General features: G+C 40.6%; 1 protein-coding gene across 1 annotated transcript in view; it reads left to right on the top strand.

Annotated features, from left to right (window-relative positions):
• Positions 1-18,798, top strand: part of LOC145416333 (HAUS augmin-like complex subunit 1) — a 68,301-nt gene extending 49,503 nt beyond the window's left edge. The window contains exons 5-9 of the mRNA XM_080285334.1: positions 806-884; positions 4,979-5,066; positions 11,963-12,086; positions 13,517-13,606; positions 17,907-18,798. Of these exons, the coding sequence (XP_080141460.1) occupies positions 806-884; positions 4,979-5,066; positions 11,963-12,086; positions 13,517-13,606; positions 17,907-18,050 (525 nt within the window). The 3' untranslated portion in view covers positions 18,051-18,798. The remainder of the gene's footprint in view (positions 1-805; positions 885-4,978; positions 5,067-11,962; positions 12,087-13,516; positions 13,607-17,906) is intronic.
• The last annotated feature ends 402 nt before the right edge of the window (positions 18,799-19,200 follow it).

Genomic DNA, 19,200 nt, shown 5'->3' with positions numbered 1-19,200 from the left:
AACTGACAAAATCAATGGAAAATAAATTAATCCGTTCTCAGAGACCAATGGAAAGGTCATTGTTGGGAATAACTTTAAGAGACAGGAAAAGATCAACTTGAGTGAGAGAGCAGACTAAAGTCAAAGATATTATAGAAGTTATAAAAGAACATAAATGGAGGTGGGCCGGCCATGTAGTGAGAATAAGGGATAACCGATGGAACAAGAGACTGACTGACTGGACATCAAGAGATAGTAAGCATAGCAGAAAAAGGCCAGGCAGGAGATGGAGAGATGAGACAGAGAAATTTGCAGGGAAAAGGTGGCAAAGATTGGCTCAGTCATGGAATTCATGGAGAAGGTTGGGAGAGGCCTTTGTTCAACAGTAGACATGTAATGGCTGATGATGATGATGATATAGATAGATAGAGTATATATAGATAGATAGATAGATAGATAGATAGATACAGTATATAGATAGATAGATAGATACAGTATGTACTGTATATATATATATATATGTATATATGCAGCAGCCGTGGCTCAGTGGGTTAGAGCGCTCTACTCTGACCTAAGGTTCGGAGGATCGAATCCACTCAAGGGTCATTGGTAGACATGAGGAAGGGCATCCGGTCATAAAATGCTACACGCTCCAATCCAAAAGTCCTCTACCCCGAGGCAATGCCTTAGCCCTTCGGGGATACCTGGCATAAAACTAAATTATTTCTTTATTTTATATACTGTATATATATATATATATATATTTGTGGTATTGTATGTAAGTCTTCGTTGGATTGTACAATACTAAGATCTGTATCTCTTCCAGGTACTGGATGTTCAGATTCCGACAAGTACAAATATAATTTTGGCTGCAAATCATTTGGAATCTGAGCACATGCAGGTAGGTTAGTTGTCAATTGATGCACACTCTTGACTTTTTCTTAAGTAAGTAATGCAAGTGTTTTTGTATCTACTGATATTTCCTAAATTCTGTAATATTAACATACAAGAAAAGTTCTGTCTTTACAAGGTGCTAGTCAGTCCAGTTTGGTTTTCAGGGTTTACTGTATTAGCCCCTTCATTGCTGATTTTTTTTTTTTTTTTTTTTTTTTTATGCATGCATATCTAGAATGAAGAATGCCAGCAATAGATCAAAATCAGTTCTGTCATATGTATCACGTAATAAATGGAAGCTTATTAGAAATGGAGACACTGTTCTTAGTTTTTGTTAAGTCCCCTCGTAGTGGTATTTTGGTTGTTTGTTGTGGTAACAATAGATTGTGATGTCATCACTTCATCATGATCACATGAGAAAATGTCATAAAATGACGTGCTTTCTTCAGTGGTCTCATATTCAAGGATGCATTACATGTCCATCTAATCATTGCCAGTTCTGTACATTTGAACCCACAAATATCCTCTTTCTTTACCGCCCAGGTCTCACTACCATGTACCATTACACTCTTAACACATGCCACAGACAAATATCCCATAGCATGGAGGAACAGCCCTCTCAGTGTTAGGAGTAACAGCTCCCTGAACTTCCTCCAACCACTCCATACCCTAGCCACTGAACTTGCTTGTGCCCAACCTCCAGCTTGTAACATGTCCCCCAGATAACAATACCTTTCACACATTCAAGATACTGTATATATATTTATTTATTGTTGCCCGCCTTTAGCAAGGTGATGCGATATAGTTTGTGTGTGTGTTCTTACCTTACCTAATTGTATCTTTACAGGAATGAGTCAAGCTCGTACTGTCCTGTGTCTTGAACCATATTTATCGTACATATCCTTAAATTTGTGAATTGTTTTGGCACACACTATTTCATTCGGTAGTGCATTCCATTGATCAATTGCTCTGTTTGGGAAACTGAATTTCCTTATGTCTTTATCACCTCTCTTCTTATGCAGTTTTTGGCAGTGTCCTCTTGCTGATGCTTCTCCATATGTTAAAGGAAAAGTCCTAAAACAATGATTCAGGGAAGGTAATCAATTTGATAAGAATTAGTGCAACTGGGGTGAATATGGATTGGGTTTTTGTGAAATGCGGTAACTGAATTCTTTAGAGTTTTGCAGATATTCTTCAATTTTGGTTTGTGGGTAACTTGTACATTAGCTAACAACATATTTTGGTGGGTGATTGGCATTCAGCCCCTGAATGCTTTTGTTTCATTTATTTATTTTCCACTCGAAACATACAACAATTGCCCCAGCCAAGTCCACGACCTCAATCATCACCAGCAGTAAAAATGAACACAGGTACTCCCCTCACATCACACTCAATGTATGTGTGCTGCACACTCTGTGACATTGACACTGGACTCACCTTTAAGGACCACATACAAGACATCAACAGGTGTTGTACATGCTAATTCAGTACACTAAGGGGAACTATAGGGCCAGACTTCAGGGGGGGGGGGAAGCTCTACTCAACAAACAGTACATTAGATCAGTGATGTCCTAAGCCTCCCCAGCATGGGGTACTCCCATCTTATCTGATACTCACTTCAGCACTTTGCAAACCATACAGAGCAATGCCCTTTGCATCAGTGGCTGCACCAAAACCACACTCACAGCTGACTTACTTAAACTAAAGTCCTTCTTGTCAGTAACTATCTTTATATAAGGGGTGCACAGTTTAATGCAGCAGCTTGTGCCAGTACTCAACACCCTTCTCATTACATAACAGAGACACACAATACACATAGGTACATAAAACAATCACCACACAATCACTATAAAACCCTGTACAATAGTATTCCACCTCCAGGTATTCCAGCACTAGAAATGAAGAATCACCTACATAATCATTTCATGCACAGGACAATACAACACCTTGATCATAACACCAAACTTCAAGCCCTCCCTCCTGATGTCCTCCCATCTGAGGTGCTTTTGAATAGAGATGATCAAGTTCACCTATCTAGACTTTGAGCAGGACATCACCAAACCTTCCTCAGCAGCCAGCTTAGATTTGGCTGGGTGGAATCACAGATGACACATGCCCAGCTTGTAGAATAGGTCCTCATAACATAACACACATAATGGAGCACAGCACAACATGTCCCAGACTAAGACGTAGACACAACATCAACGGTGGGACAACACTGTTGAGGCAGTTGCATATGTGGGGTCAGCGGGTCTACTTAATCAGATGAACTGGGGTGGAGCAACAAAGCTTTTACTTTCGTGTAGGTAACCAGGGCCATTTTCGTTTATCATAATGGAGTAAAGTACATCATCGGACAGTTTGAGGGAGCTTCTTCTTCATTCGTTCATCATCATTCATCATCCAATCCTACTTTGCCCCATGAGGAGTGTAGGAGCCCAGGGCTAGGCAAGGTAGTCTTGACATTTAAGATGAGAGTGACCAGCCTCACTCATCCCTGAGTGGCATTACGTGAGCAATAAACCCCAACGACCCCTTGGATATAAACCTTCACCGGCTCAATCCGATTGGAGTGCCATAATTACCCACTAAACTACCAGGCACCAAAATTTGGTTATATGGTTACTATGCAGCACAGTAAATGGTTTCTTGGTGTATAGGAAACCATTTAACTTGTCACTTAGTGTAGAGTCACCCACAGACAGAAGGAAGAGGAAAGAATGAAGAAAAGAAAAGCAGAAGAGGATGGAAGGAAAGAAGGATGGAGGAGAGGAAAGGGCAGACACCCGAGAGCAGCACTACATTGAGTGGATGGTGAGTGCGCCCATCTACACATACTGAGATTTAGTTATACTGGCACATCTAGTGGTGAATTTGGTATCTTTGAGTGATTGTAATACTGATTTTGATCCTGGAAACGAATGATATTACTGACAGTTATGGGGCTCAGTGAATGAGATGGTCTCACCAGGAAGTGGGTAAAGGTTAGTTATGTTTGATTTATATTGATTTTGTGTGACAGTAGACAAAACATAGATAGCACATTGTAAAGGGTATATATAGAGTTGATTTTACCCACACAAGAGGAAGCAGGGTTGAGTCACTGTGGGAGGGGATTGGTCAGCCTAGTTTCAACAGGATCTCTCGGTAAAGAAGGGGTTAACTCAGCGTCTTCTCCGTTAATTGGTATTATCTGCCAGCACACTGATTGATGACATTGTTATTTTCCAGCATTCCTTGAAAATGTACAGAGTGTTAGGGTTATTTTACCAGACAGTGCATGTTACATGGAGTGCTGTGTATGTGAATAGTATCTTTTGCAAATAATGCATTTCACAATCTTCAAATGTGTTAAGCTGCTTCAATATACTGGTGTACAGAATGGCCCTTATATTATGTATACCATTTCACATATGTTGCATAGACAGTGCAGGTAGCATTACATGTGTTTAGCCTGTGACATATTCTGCTTCCCATAACCTTTTTCATTCTTTATATTGTTTGCTTCATTGCGTCCATTGATTGTATGTCTGACTGGTAATTTCACAAAGTAGCCTGAATGTCTGTGCTCCTCACACTTGTATGCCAGACCCAGGGTGCTGTCATCAAAAGTTAGATTTTCTCAACAAAATTATGTACTCCCAAATAGTTATTAAAAATAAAATTTTCCCCGCTGATTCTGTAAACTGCTTTAATACGTATGTAAATTTGCTTTACATAAAATGGAAATTAATTTTATGTAGAGGAGTGCATGACAAGGGTTTGGCACCCATATTTTAACATTATATTGGATTGACTCTGCTTGACAGGTAATATGAAATGCATGTGTGTGGAAAGGTATGCTTGTGAATTAGAGTCAGAATTCTGGATGCCTGAATGGTGAGTGAATGAGTGTGGCCCATTTCATTGGTCATGCTGTTACGTAGTCTTCCCACTGTCATTATTTTTCCGTGCTTCCTTGACCTCACCTCACCCCTAATGTGGGTGGGAAAAGTGGTGGGATGATGGTGATGATGATGATGATTCAATAAATCTAAGCTATGATGAGAACATTTTTAGGGAAATAGAATACATTGCATACACAGTTTTTTCTTCCTCCAGGTAGTCAATGAACAAGAACAAGAGAGAGGGAGAACCTGCCAACTTTTGGAAATGAGTAAAGATCTCTCATGGAAGCTTGATGAAATAAGAAGGTATGCACTTAAATTGAAACCTTACCCTCTCAAGTTCAGTTTTTTGGCTGTGTATTGTGTACATAAATACGTGAAGAACTTACAGAAATTATGCAATTGAAAGCAGAGTTTTGTGGTAGGTGAGGACGCTTACCATCCAGTTACTTAATGTAATGCTACTCTCAGGTGACTGCCCTTTCCTGCCTTCCTTCCTTCCTCCTCCATATATACTATTTGTCTTTGGGCTGATGATAATGGTTTTTGCATTTCACCTTCCAAGACTGTTGCAGTCCACTTCACTAGAAGCACACGCCAGGAGGTTGTCCCACACTTAAAGTTAAACAACGACATCATCCCTTTTGAGAAGGAGGTTAAGTTTCTGGGTATGATCTTTGACTTACGTCTCTCCTGGTCACAGCACATTGATTATCTGAAGCTTAAAGTCAAGAAATCATTAAATATCCTTAGGGTGGTCTCTGGTTTTGATTGGGGTGCTGATAGGAACTCCCTTCTCAGGCTCTATAACTCTTTGTGCCGGTCACAGGTTGACCACGCATGCCAAATTTATTCCTCTGCATGTAAGACCAAACTTCATGAGCTTGATGTGCTCCACAAGATGGGACTACGACTGTGCTCGGGTGCCTACTGCACTTCCTCTGTGGAGAGTTTATATGTAGATACAGACCAGCTTCCTCTGGACTTACGCAGGCATGAGTTAGGGCTTCGCTACATTGCGCGAATTAAGAGCAATCATTACACCAATCCTTGTGTTGATGTTCTGTTGCAGTGTGACCCGTCTAAGTTCTGTGGTCCTAGAGCCTCTATACCATTCCAGATTCGCATGCTTCCTGTGGGTGATGCATCACTGAGGGAGCAAAAAATTGAACCAGTAAGCTACAGCAGTCTCCCTCCTTGGCTCATTCCAGAACCTAATGTGTGTCCCAAAACCATTCGTAGAAAAATCTTTTCGGATGAAGAAACTAAATCGAAGTTTTTGCGCCATGACTTTCTCCACAGAGACTCAGTAAAGTTGTATACTGATGGCTTAAAGTCACCCCTTGGTGTAGGCTGTGCTGTCGTCCATGAAGGGGGTGTACGTCTTAGACGGCTTTCTAATAATGCATCTGTTCTCACTGCTGAACTAACTGCTATTGAGAAGGCTCTTGAAGAGGCTTACTCAATGCCGGGAAAGACATTTACAATATATATAGACTCCTATGGAAGCTTGACCACCATTAAGCAGTTTAACACATTCCACCCTATAATAAGGAAGATTCAGTCTTGGCTTTGGCGCCTGGCTACAAAGTATAAATTTGTTTCGTTCTGCTGGATACCGTCACATGTTAATCTCTATTGGAACGAATTTGCTGACAAAGAGGCAAAATCGGCATGTTCTCTTCCTTCTGTTGGGTATAATAAGGTTCCCTATTCTGATTTGAAGACCATTATCCGTAACTTTGTTTGGTCTGAGTGGCAGGCGAGATGGGCTTCCCCCTCCCTGGCCAATAACTCGAAGTATAAAGAGATTCGGCCATCGGTTTATGCCTGGTCATCCTCTTCTCAGGCTTGTCGGGGTTTTGAGACGAGGTTGACTAGGCTGCGAATTGGCCATACGCGTTTGACTCATGAGTTCCTTTTGGACCGAGGGGCCCCACCCCAGTGTGACATCTGTCAAGTCACAATAACTTGCAGGCATTTCTTATTGGACTGTCCGACCTGTACCCGCTCTTGGGCGAAATTTTTAACAAATAGGGGATCCCTATCAGTTGTTTTATGTAATAGGGCAAATGTTTCTAGCGTTATGGCATTTTTAAAGGAGACAGGGCTATACTGCAAGCTGTGATTGGTGTTGTCATACTTATGTTTTAGGGCTTGCTGACTACATCTGTTTTCATTTTACCTACGATTTTAGTTGCATGATTATTGTGTAGTAGTTTTCTCAATTTTTATACTCATTCTTTTAAACTATCGTCTTTCATATCTCACTCATCAAAGCGCTGAATGACCTATCAGGTCCCAGTGCTTGGCCTTTGGCCTAAACTTTATATTCCATTCCATTCCATTCCTTCCTTCCTCCCTCTTTTGTCTTTAGACTCTTGTCTTCCTGCTGCTTATGGGTGGCTTGGCACTTCCTCCTCTGTCTTTCTTTCCTTCATTTCTTCCTGTTCTTTCTGCCTGTGGGTGACTCTGCTGCGTGATAAGCCAAATGGTTTCCTGTACACCAGGAAACCATTTACTATGTTGGGTGGTAACCATATAACCAAATTATGGTGCCAGGTGGTTCATTGGGTATTAAGGGGCTCCAGTCAGATTGAGCCAGTGCAGGTTTCAATCCAAGGGGTGGTTAGGGTTTCTTGCTTGTGTTTTACCACTCAGGGATGAATGAGGCTGGTTGCTCTCATCTTAAATGTCAGGACCAACTTGCCTAGCCCAGGGCTTCTATGCCCCTCATGGGGCAACACAGGATTAGATGATGGATGGATAAGAAACAGGGAAGTGAGCATGGAAGTAAAGAAGTTGCCACATGATAGTATTGTGATACCAACTTTAGCATATGGAAGCGAAGCTTGGACCTTGTTGGAAGGACGCAAGTCAATAAAGACAGCAGTGGAAATGAGTTACTTGTATTTGAGAGGAGCATGTGGAGTTAATTGGAGAGTCAGACTGACAAATGAGGAAGTAAAGGAGCACGGTGGTATGGCCATGGATGTGATAGAAAGCATTAGGAGGAATACGCTGATGTGGTTTGGCCATGTGGAGAAGATGGAGAGTGAGAGACTAACAAGGAGTGTGTATGTGAGTGAGGGGGAGAGGGGAGAGGGGGGAGGGGGGAGGCTGAGGATGAAGTGGAAGGATGGAGTGGGGAGGAATATGAGAGATTGGAGTGTAAGCTGAGGGGAAGGCAGCAAAATGGCGGGGGACAGGACGACATGGAGGTGATTTGCTTGTGGCCACTTCTCATGGGAGTAAGGCGTCTGGCATTAGATAGATGAACTGTACTGTACTGTGGAGAATTGTCCTAAAGCTACAAATGCAAGTGCATGCCATTTCTTAGATTTTTCATTATTTTAGAAGGCAGCTTCTTGTTTTGATAGTACCAGCTGTTATAAGTGCAATGTGTTTATATTCACCTGATGTAGTGCTGCTCTTGGGTGACTGCCCTTTCCACTCTTCCTTCCTTTTCTGTCATTCTTTCCTCTTCCTTCTGTCTGCGGGTGACTCGATGTAGCGCAGCTCTTGGGTGAGTGTCGTTTCCTTCCTTCCTTCCATCCTTTCTCTTCTTTCTTTCTTTCTTTCTTTCTTTCATTCATTCCTCTTCCTTCTGTCTTTGGGTGACTTTACACTGAGCGACAAACCAAATGGTTTCCTGTACACCAGGAAACCATTTACAGTACTACACTGGGTGGTAACCATTTAACCAAATTATGGCACCCGGTGATTTAGTGGATAACTAAGACGCACCAACTGAATTGAGCGTGTGTAGGTTTATATCCAAGAGGTGGTTAGGGTTTATTGCACACGTAATGTCACACAAGGATGAGTGAGGGTGGTCACTCTCATTTTAAATGTCAGGACCAACTTGCCTAGCCCCGGGCATCTACTCTTCTCATGGGGCAACACAGGATTAGGTGATGATGATGATGATGATGTGTTGATATGCTTTGGTTTCTCGGTACAGTTGTTGTTACCATCCATCCATCCATGCATCAACCAATCCTATTTCGCCCCATAAGGAGCGTAGGAACCAGGGGCTAGGCAAGTTGGTGCTGACATTTAAGATGAGAGTGGCCAACTTTGCTCATCACTGACTGTCATTACATGAGCAGTAAACCCCAACCACTCCTTGGAAATAAACTTAAACAGGCTCAATCCAGTTTGAGCACCTTAATTACCCACAAAACCACCAGGCACCATAATTTGGTTATATGGTTACCATCCATCATAGTAAATGATTTCCTGGTATACAGGAAACCATTTGGCTTGCCACTTAGTGTAGAGTAACCCACAGGCAGAAGGAAGAGAAAAGAATGAAGGAAAGAAAGACAGAAGAGGAAGGATAGAAGTGAGAAAAGGGCAGATACCCCAAGCAGCACTACGTCGAGTGCATTATTGCCATATCATGAATTATTAATGATAATGTTATATCGTCACCCAATTCTTAAATGAAAAATAGTTTACGATGTTGATGCTGGTCAATTATTTGTTAATGCTGGTAAGTGGAGCGAGACTTGAACTTGAAAATAAGTTGAAGTACCTTAGTACATGTACAGTGATTGAAAAGAAGGGAAAAAATGTACAAAGGAAGTAGCTAGAGAGTGGCTCAGGGAAGAAAGATGACTAGTACTATGAAGGACTTCATGTGAAACAGAGGTCTGAAAATGGAGACTGTAAGTTCATGAAGGTGTGTAATGCATAGTTTTATGTATGGGTATGAGACTGGTATGTCTTGAGCATGAAAAGTTGAAAGTAAGAAGGAAATGAGGCTTGAGGAATATATATTTGTGTGTGTGTGTGTGTGTGTGTGTGTGTGTGTGTGTGTGTGTGTGTGTAAGATAAGAAACACAGGATTTGTGAAAAAATATGATTTAGAGTAAGTATGTTGGTAAGTTGGGAGAAGAGTGTGTGCCTAGATAGTTTGGTCATGTAGGGAGAATGGATATACATGTACAATAGACAGTACATGTATATGTGTAGTGGTTGCAGTATATTTTAATGTGTTTATGTGTTTAAGAAGGGATGGTAGGCCAAGAGAAAAATTGGTGAATGCAAAAATAGACTGTGAGAAAGCAGGGTTCATGGTAGGCCAAGAGAAAGATGGTTGAATGCAGTAATAGACCGTGTGAGAAAGCAAGGTACGTGGTAGGCCAAGAGAAAGATGGTTGAATGCATTAACAGACCGTGTGAGAAAGCAGGGTACATAGTAGGCCTAGAGGAAGGTGGTTGAATGTAATAATAAACTGTTTGAGAAAGTAAGGTACATGGTAGGCCTGGATAAAGATGGTTGAATGCAATAATAGACTGTGTGAGAAAGCAAGTTGCTGTACGTGGTAGGCTTAGAGAAAGATGGTTGAATGCAATAATAGACTGTGTGAGAAAGCAAGGCACATGGTAGGCCTAGAGAAAGATGGTTGAATGCAATAACAGACTGTGTGAGAAAGCAAAATATGGAAGTTGTTGAGGCTCAGGCATTGACAGGGGTTTGAGCTGGTTGAATGAACTATATATGTACAAAGAAGCACATGGCAAGGGTTTAACATCCCTTGTTCATTTTGATAGTCAGTTGAATAAGTATCTGCCAGGTGTATGTGAAGTGCATCTTTAACCCATGAAGCACAAGTCATCTCAGGCTGTGCAACAGACCTGCACTTCAAATTTCTACATTCTATGGGTTAAGGAGCTAGTGCAGGCATTGTAAATGCTAATAAACACCAAGAAAATACTTGTACACTAAAACATATTCAGGTTAAACTTTGGCTTTATCTGGTGACTGTGACCTGTAACTGATTGTCCTCAAACTCAATTCCCTTCATTCTTGGCCTGCCCTGAACCCTTCTAAGAAGATTGATCAAAATCATATAAAAACTAATTAAGTTAGACCTTGCCATTGTGACCTTGACCTTTTACCTTTTGTTCTTAAAAACAGTAGGTCAGCTCCTTGACTGACCCTCAACACTCTCACCAAGTTTGGTCCAGATCAGATCAGAACTGATTGTAGTTATTTTATTCACACATAGGTCAGACTTTGACCATGCCCTGTGACTGACCTTTGTCTGGTTGTCCTCCAAATTGATCCCTGTCATCCTTGCCTAACTTGCAACCCTTCCATCAAGTTTGGTTAAAATTGGATCAAAACTGTTTAAGTTTAGAGGACATGTTATGTGCTGGAGGTGGGGCTGGAGCTAGCTCTGTGGCCAGGGTAAGGAGTAGTTAGAAGTTCAGGGTGTTATTGCCTTTCTTAACATTTAGAGGGCTCTCTCTCTCTGTGCTTAGGGATCCGTGTATACAGCATGTGTTAGGATAATACTGTACAGTAGAGACCTTGGAAGTGAAGGAAGAGGGTACTAGATGGTACAGAAGTACAGAACTGATAGTTATTAGATGATTGTGTAGTGCATCTGTGAATGCGAGACCTGGGGGGCTAGGGTAAGGAATGAAGAGAGGAAGGATGAGACTTGAATGTATTGGTGCCGAGGAGAAGAGTGATATGGTTTGTGTATGTTGAGAGGAAGAATGAGACTTGATTATATTGGTGCTGAGGAGTAGAGCGAGATGACTTGGGCATCTTGTAGCGGAAGATGACAGTTGGGTGCAGAAGGTGAGAGGTGTTAATGTCAAGGGTAGGGTTGCATGAGGCAGACCAAAACAGGCCTGGGACAAGGCCATACTGTGTGACCTCAGGGATAAGGGACTGAATAGGGAGGCTTGCAGAGACTGAGCAGTGTGGAGGGGCACCAGTAGGTGATCAGTGCAAGCATGTTGGAGCCCTTATAAGGAAGGTAATGATTCATTATTGTGCTTAATCCCTACACTTTGGTGATACCTTTTTTGTTTTCATATTTTTCTTGATTTCTTACTTTCTTTAATTTAAGAAAGACCTCTGTTGGAAGTGGTTAACTGAGCTGCAAATCTCATTTTAGACACAGTGAGGGTCTACAGTCAGCACAGGCCAAGCTACAAGCCTCGTAAGAGGTACAGTTTACATTGTTATAACACAGTGACTTAGGGAAAGCAAACTACCATACAAAGAGTCAGCTCAGCAGGAGTTAATAATTAACCTTTTCAGGGTGATGAAGAATGTGTCTTCTTGCTACTTTCGGATGATCTTATCAGCTTAGGAAGGCCATTTGTCATTAATGAGATATTAACATATATCTTCATGTGGGAGCCTCGTTACTCTTGACAGAATTTTATAACAGCATACACAAGCAGGCTGAGGCAGTGTGGGACCAGCAGCAGGTGGTTCTGACCAAGGATAAGAAGCATGAATACTTTGTGAAGGAAAAGTGCAAGAACTACACCTTTGACATCAATCAGTATGAGGTATGGAATAGTAGACCCCAGTAATCACAAGGGAACAAATAAGTAGTCAGTACCAACACAAAATTCAACTCAAATAATTCACAGTGCCCTCAGTGTAATGCAGCTGCTCACACCAACACAGTACTTACATCAAGCTCCTAACTTTTTCATCAAAAACTCTCCTTCAGCATAATATCAGCAAAAGACTTCTGAGAATATATGGCAGAAATGGTTGATTTCCTGCAGTGCAAATGTTTCCATATAAATGGTTCTGTGAACTTGAGAAAATTGGCAAAGAAGGGTAATAAATAGAAACAGAATTTTATTGATCAGTATTCTCTAAACCCCTAAGGACATATGACTGCCAAACGACATTTATGGAAAATGTCTCACAAAGTCCTATGTCTGTCGATTGTACAGAGGCTACCAAAAACTGGCGGTAGGTAGCACCACCTCTTTTATGAATTATATGGGACCTCGCCAATGGGAACTAAGAGATCAGGTGGTGGGAGGCATGATCTGGCCCCCTCCCCAGGTGTGGAGACCTCCCCTTTCCCCAGGCCCTCTCTCCACCTCCCTTTGTCCCATTGGACCCTGCCTTCTGTGTCCCCTTCCACCCAAACTACCCCCATACCCCCTCTAGACCTTATTAATAGGGTGTGTGTGGCAGACATATTTCCTCCCTTTCCCCCCCTCCTGATGCCTCCCGCACTCCCTCCAACTTCCTATTCTCTCATATTTCTCAAGGACATCCCATGCTCGCTCATATTGGGGAGTATTTTTTTTTTTTTTTTTTTTTTTTTTTTGGTGATTGTGCTGTAACAATTTGACATAGAGTGAAATATACATTTTCTGGTATGTAAAATCAAGCTCTTCAAATCTATGAGACCAAAGTTTACTTTGATGCAATTTATTTTCTCTCTTTCTGCACTTGAGAGGCAACAATTTTTACAATTGACATTCTTTGATGATCGATATTGCAGTAACCATAAGTTATATGAGAGTGAAACATACATTTTCAGGTGTGTAAATTCAAGCTCTTGAAACCTGTAAGAAAAAATTTTACACCTTGGTGAAAGTTAAAACATTGGACCCTGTTTGCAGAACTGGGGATAGTGGGGCTTGGAGATTTGCAGTCATTAATGGATAAGTTACAGTGTACAGTATTTATTAGTACAAAATAATGTAAAAAAAAAAAAAGGAGGGGGAGCAACTTGTAATGAGGACTTGTATGTTTGTTTTCATTATCTGCTGGGTCAGATTTGTACTCGCTGTCTGCCCCCCCCCCCCTTTTTTTTTCTAATGTCCACCATGTTGTACTTATTCCCTAGAGTTTTTTAAGAATCACATTTTACCTGTGCTGTTGCTACGTTGAAAAATTTTTCCTTCAATATAAGCTGATTGATGTGTGTGGTTGGTACTGTAATATGCATTATTTCCCCCATTTACAGGCAAAGCTTAACCACGTAGGAATGAGCAAGAACATTATGCATGATGCTCTCTGTAAGCAATGGTCAGAACTGCAGGAAGTTGAAAAGCAAGTAAGTTTACCTGGGAGCTTTTAAATCCCTTCAAACCCAAGACATCATCATCATCATCATCATCATCATCATCATCATCATCATCATCATCGTTGTCGTCGTCGTCATCGTCATCATCATCATCTGGACCTTTCCCACCCTAGGGCAGAGTGAGGGGTATCAATGTCCAGGCAGCCCAAATTTGCCCAATCTAATGGGCCATGCTTCCATTCACACATCATTCAAGCCCCTGGAATCCTGACTGTATTGGATATGCCAAAAAACATTCACCACGTTCTGTAGCTTCACATAATCGTATCCGATAGAGTCACTTCAGATGCTGCCATGTTAAAACGGGGTGCCAGAATCCTTGATCATGCACTTCTCCTCACAACATTCATCCAGCCAGCTTGATCTGCTGTCAGTTCCCTAGCCTCATCAACTTCCAAACCTTTCTTCCTCACACATTCATCCACTATATCTCTCCATCCTCTCCTTGGCCTACCTCGCCTCCTCCCACCTTCGAATTCGCTCAGATATACCTTTTTCACCAGTCTGTTGTTATCCATTCTCTCCACATGACCATACCTTCTCAGTACACTCTCTTCAATTCTGGTGTCCATCGACGTCTTCAGTCTGCATCTTTCACGAATCACAAGACCTATTTCATATTTTTATTCTTGCTCTCTCAAGACAGCATGTCCTCATTGTATGGTGAGGATGTTTTTGGAAAAATCCATCACATAATGATTTATCATATACAGTACTGTGAATTATAACATGGGTTCAGTGGGGATACATTTTTGGCAAAGGGTCACCCACCCACAAAAGTCTTAAAACAAGTTTCCATCTCACCTCAGCTGCTAGTTATTTCATTTTACTGCACATTACTTGCTGCTGACCATGAAAAGTATGGTAGACTTTCACTACGATGGATCGTGGTATAGCGACTTTCGAATTAAATGGATGCTATGAACCCCAGTGAAATTTCAACAGCATTAACGAACAATGTCCATTAAATACGTTGCAATATGTGTGTTTCTTACCCTTTTTACTCCATCCTGGCCAGAAATTGCTCTTTCCCCATTGTGATTGCTGAGTTGTAATAACAGGCTATAGTAGTTTCTCCAATTTTGTGTGATTAAATTTGGTCAACTTGATTTTCGAAGGCAGATCAAATATCTACCAAGTCGAAATTGCCTACCACAAACTCGCTATGTTTGACGGGTTGAGACTGGAGTTTTGGATTTGAAATGCATCTTGGGCTGCTGGGTTTTTGTCCTCAAACACAGTCTGGCTAAGTAGAACTGAAAAATTACAACTGCCAATCAAAACGTAAACACAGGTCATATTGAAAGATCATTTGATAAAAAGGTTATGGTCATTATTTGTGCTGAACTGGCTGTATAAAGGAAGCCATCAAGGTATGCTGGTTCTTTTTTTAATGATTCCTATTTACCTGATAAAAGTTAGGAACTGATTCAAGTTACGCACTTATGGTATTCGTATGTATGTTGATATATCGCCATTCAGAATTAGTTAAGTAAAGATAGAAGAAAACACAAGCTGCATCATTAAAGGCATATATGTGCATCAGATGTTCACACGATCAAGGAAGCAGTCTCACATGTCAAGGATGCAAGTGGTGAAATTCTAGCCCCGCCAAAACAATATGTGAATAGCAGTGTATATTGCACACTGTGTACAATAACATTAAATATAAGTGAATTAAGACAGTGAGTGAATGGTTGTGCAGGTACCAGCTGTATGCATTGTGCGTATCCTTTCAATTAGAAATTAATACGTCTCAGTCCTGATCTAGCCCACACCAAAACTACTGTACATGTGAATAACAGTGTCTTACATTGCACATTGCATTATATTTGGGCAGTGTAACACTGAAATTGAGTAGCTAATAAAGCCATTGAGTGAACAGTTGTGTAGGTGCCAATTATGTGCATTTTGTGCATTTGTTCTTTCATAACAAAATGTATTTACGTGCCATTGGACACAAATCAGGATGAATGATCCTAATCAAGTGGATAATGACTTTTCAAGAAGGCATAAAAAAAAAAAAAAAAAAAAAAACTAGCCCATGTTTCACTGAAAATAACAATGCTTAGTGATAAGAGCCAGAATAAAAGAAGATAATGCATGGTATCAAAAAGTTACGAGAGGCAAATTTATGATCGCTCAAATTTATGATCGGACTTTGACGAAAGTGGCAGCTGGGAGGTACTTGTATGCACCAGCTGATGACTTATTTCAGCTTTAATAATTTATAATTTTTAACATAGCTACAACATGACTTCTTGATTATATTGTTATTAAGAACTCAATGGCAAGTAATTACTCATTTGGTAATATTGGTACTGTGTATTGAAGGGAGATACTGTAGTGGAAATGGAAAGCTATAATGCCATAATTTTGTTTTGATTGTTTTCATGTGCAAAGGAAGGAGTAAGAAGAGAAAAGCAAACAAAAAAGCCATTGTTTTATTACTTTGGTGGTAGGTGGTGGCAACCATCATCCACTTAATGTCATGCTGTCTACTTCTTCCTTCACATGTATCATTCTTTTTCTGTGTCTGCCCTCACATTTCCTCTTTCTCCCAACTTTCCTGTCACTTTTTATTACTCTTTGTTTGTTTTCAGGTGGCTTTAAATGGTTTTCTGTAAGCCAGGAAACCACTTACAGTGCTGGGTGGTAACCATTCATCTTCTATCTATCTATCTATTGCCAGACGCCTCAATCCCGTTTGGGGTGGCCACAAACAAATCGCCTCCAAGTCGCCCTGTCCCCCGCCATTTCACTGCCCTGCTCCCAACTCACACCCCCCTCTCTCATATACCTCTCCACCCCATCCCTCCATCTCATCCTCGGTCTCCCCCTCCCTCTTCCACCCTCCACCTCACTCACATACACTCTCTTCGTCAATCTTTCACCCTCCATCCTCTCCACATGGCCAAACCACCTCAGTGTGTTCCTCACAACGCTTCCTATCACATCCACATCCACACCACAACGCTCCTTTATATCCTCATTCGTCCCCGTGTGTCAGCAAGTGGGTTGGTGGAGGGTTAGTGCCCTTCTCCATAAAACAACTAATGCAGATACAAGATGATCATCCCTTATGGGATATGACACCTGGCTATACATAGAGTCTTTTCTGGTGTAAAAGTTTCACCTCTACTTTGGTGTTCTAATTGGTGCTTTTCATTGACATGTTTTTCCATGAATGCTCCTCTGTTCTTGTTTCGATTTATTGGTAGAGTGAAGGTAAAGATGATGAACTGAGTATGCACAGACTTTATTTAAGTTGTTTTGAGTAGCTGCCTGTGAATGCATAACCCTCATACAGCCCACATCTTATATTTGTTTTATTTTATTTGATACCAGATAGTTTTATTATGTTCAAGAAAAATGTCCTAAGGCTGAGGGTATTATAGGGTATTGGTAACCCCTTCAGTTCGTTCATGTCTAGTATATAGTAGTCGAGTCTAGTCTAGTCTGGTCTGTTCCATCGTGTTCTGTTCCAGTTTATTCTATTTTTTAATTGTTATATTCAGTTCCAGTTTGTTTATTTATTTATTTTTTTTCATTTCAGACAGTTTTTGTGTGCTAGAAAAGATATCCTTCTGCCGAAGGGTTTAGGCTAGGAAAGAAAATGGGTCCAGTGCTTGGGAAGCATGTCTGAATGCATACTATGCTTCATTTATCCTTTTCTATCCATTACCCCCTCCTCCTCATCTTTTTTTTTTTTTTTTTTTTCTTTTAACTGCTTTCTTGCTCATTCATTCACCACTCCCAGTCATCATCTTGCACATATATGTTTCCTCCACCCCTGAAATCCACACATATACTGTATCTATATTAAGTTTCCATACCTTTAAATACACTTACTTCTGTCAATAAGCTGTTTTAATTCACATTTTTAAGTATTTGTTTCTAATCCTATCCAACTTGTTCATTTCTTAATGTTTCCATTTCTTTCGCTCATACTCATGTCTTCAGACTGCCATGCCAGTCTAACACCTATAAATTAGTCATTAATATATTTTCCCACAGTCCTTTTGCAGATTCTGTAATCTTGTTTTGTGCTGCATATCAGGGCCTACAGAGTGCTGGCCAGTTTAATTCTAATGGCCAATCTTCCCTTCACTTCCCTTCAGAGAGGTTTCTTTATTTGCAGAATTTTGCTGTTTGCTGGTGTTTATGTTCCCCATCTCCTGTGAGTAGTGAGGGACAACTGTGTTCAGTAGGTTACAGTCATACTCTAATGTACTTAACCCCCTCAAATAATAAATATCATGGTTGTCAGGTTAGCAGCTTGGAAGCCAAGCTACGGAGCTACACCCTCCCACCTGACTTGACACTGGCAGAAGTGAAAGTTCAGGAAGCACGACAGGAGTTAGCTGCCATAATGAACAGTGTGGCTGCAGCCTGCAACAGTGTACCTCGGTAGTACTTGAATTTTCATATACTGTATCTAAATGCCTGTACAGTACTGTGCACATGTGTTGGGTACACACCACTATACATATTATCAATTTTTTTTATTATTTTTTTCATCATTAGTGAAATAACTAATCCTTCAAACCAGTGATGCATATTTATTATCATTATTCCTTTCTGCAAACAATTTTTATTAGCGTAGGAGGAACTATTCAAACAGTAGGGGTTGGATATTAAATTCATTTACTCATTGTCGAGAAGGGTAGCAGCAACAATGAAATAAATAGTTATCATTGGATTGAAGGGGGTTAAGTTTGTCTGTTTTGTCTGTTTGAACATGAACCATTTTGTAATTTAGCCCCAGTATCAATCTTCTTTCTCCTGTACCGTAGGAATTTTGTTGCAGAACTCTAGTGACTAGCAGAGCAGTCTAACCTATAGCATAATATACTGGAGATTTATTAGAATTATTATATATCCATTCAGTTTACTGTACCTTTCTTTTATGATGTACTGTGGTGAACATTAATATTGGTACACTTCACTGTGTTCAGTGATGAGATAGTGAGCAAAGACTTTTGAAATCCAGTGGTACTCTTTCTGAGCCCAGCTAATTTAAATTATTATGTATGACCTTCATGGCTATTTATCCTGAAAGTGGAGCATCATTCGTATCAGTAACTACCTGTAATGATACATTTGTGAGAAAGTACTGTATTGCTGTATGTTTAATTTCAGTTAGTGTATGAAACTGAATTTTAGGCTAATTACTAAAATGTAATTTACTGTTAACCAATGCACGTGAAAATAAAACAAGAGTTGTTACTGCTGCACTGTTTTCATGACATGAAATTGCTACTGCACTGGTACTTCAATAGTCTAGTCATACAAGCATTGCTATTATGTATCCAAAATCTTAGGATGAACCTGCCCCTTGAAATGCCTCTGTTTGTTTGTTTTTTCAGGTTAGAGTGTACTTGGATATGCACTTAAATTATGTTTCTGTGTTCAGAAATATTTGATGTACTGGTAAGCACAACTCATAGGCAACAAGATTTTGACAGAGGGTGAGCCATTGTCTTTGCCACATAGGTGGCACCACTGTTGAATTGTACTTTCAGCCCAAACTGTGAAAGAACTTCATGAAACAGGTGAGTATT

This window comes from Coenobita brevimanus, chromosome 13 (assembly GCF_032717465.1).
Source record: "Coenobita brevimanus isolate Jiangsu-jjx chromosome 13, ASM3271746v2, whole genome shotgun sequence".
Taxonomy (NCBI): Eukaryota; Metazoa; Arthropoda; class Malacostraca; order Decapoda; family Coenobitidae; genus Coenobita; species Coenobita brevimanus.
This window is presented reverse-complemented; position numbering and strand designations above follow the sequence as displayed.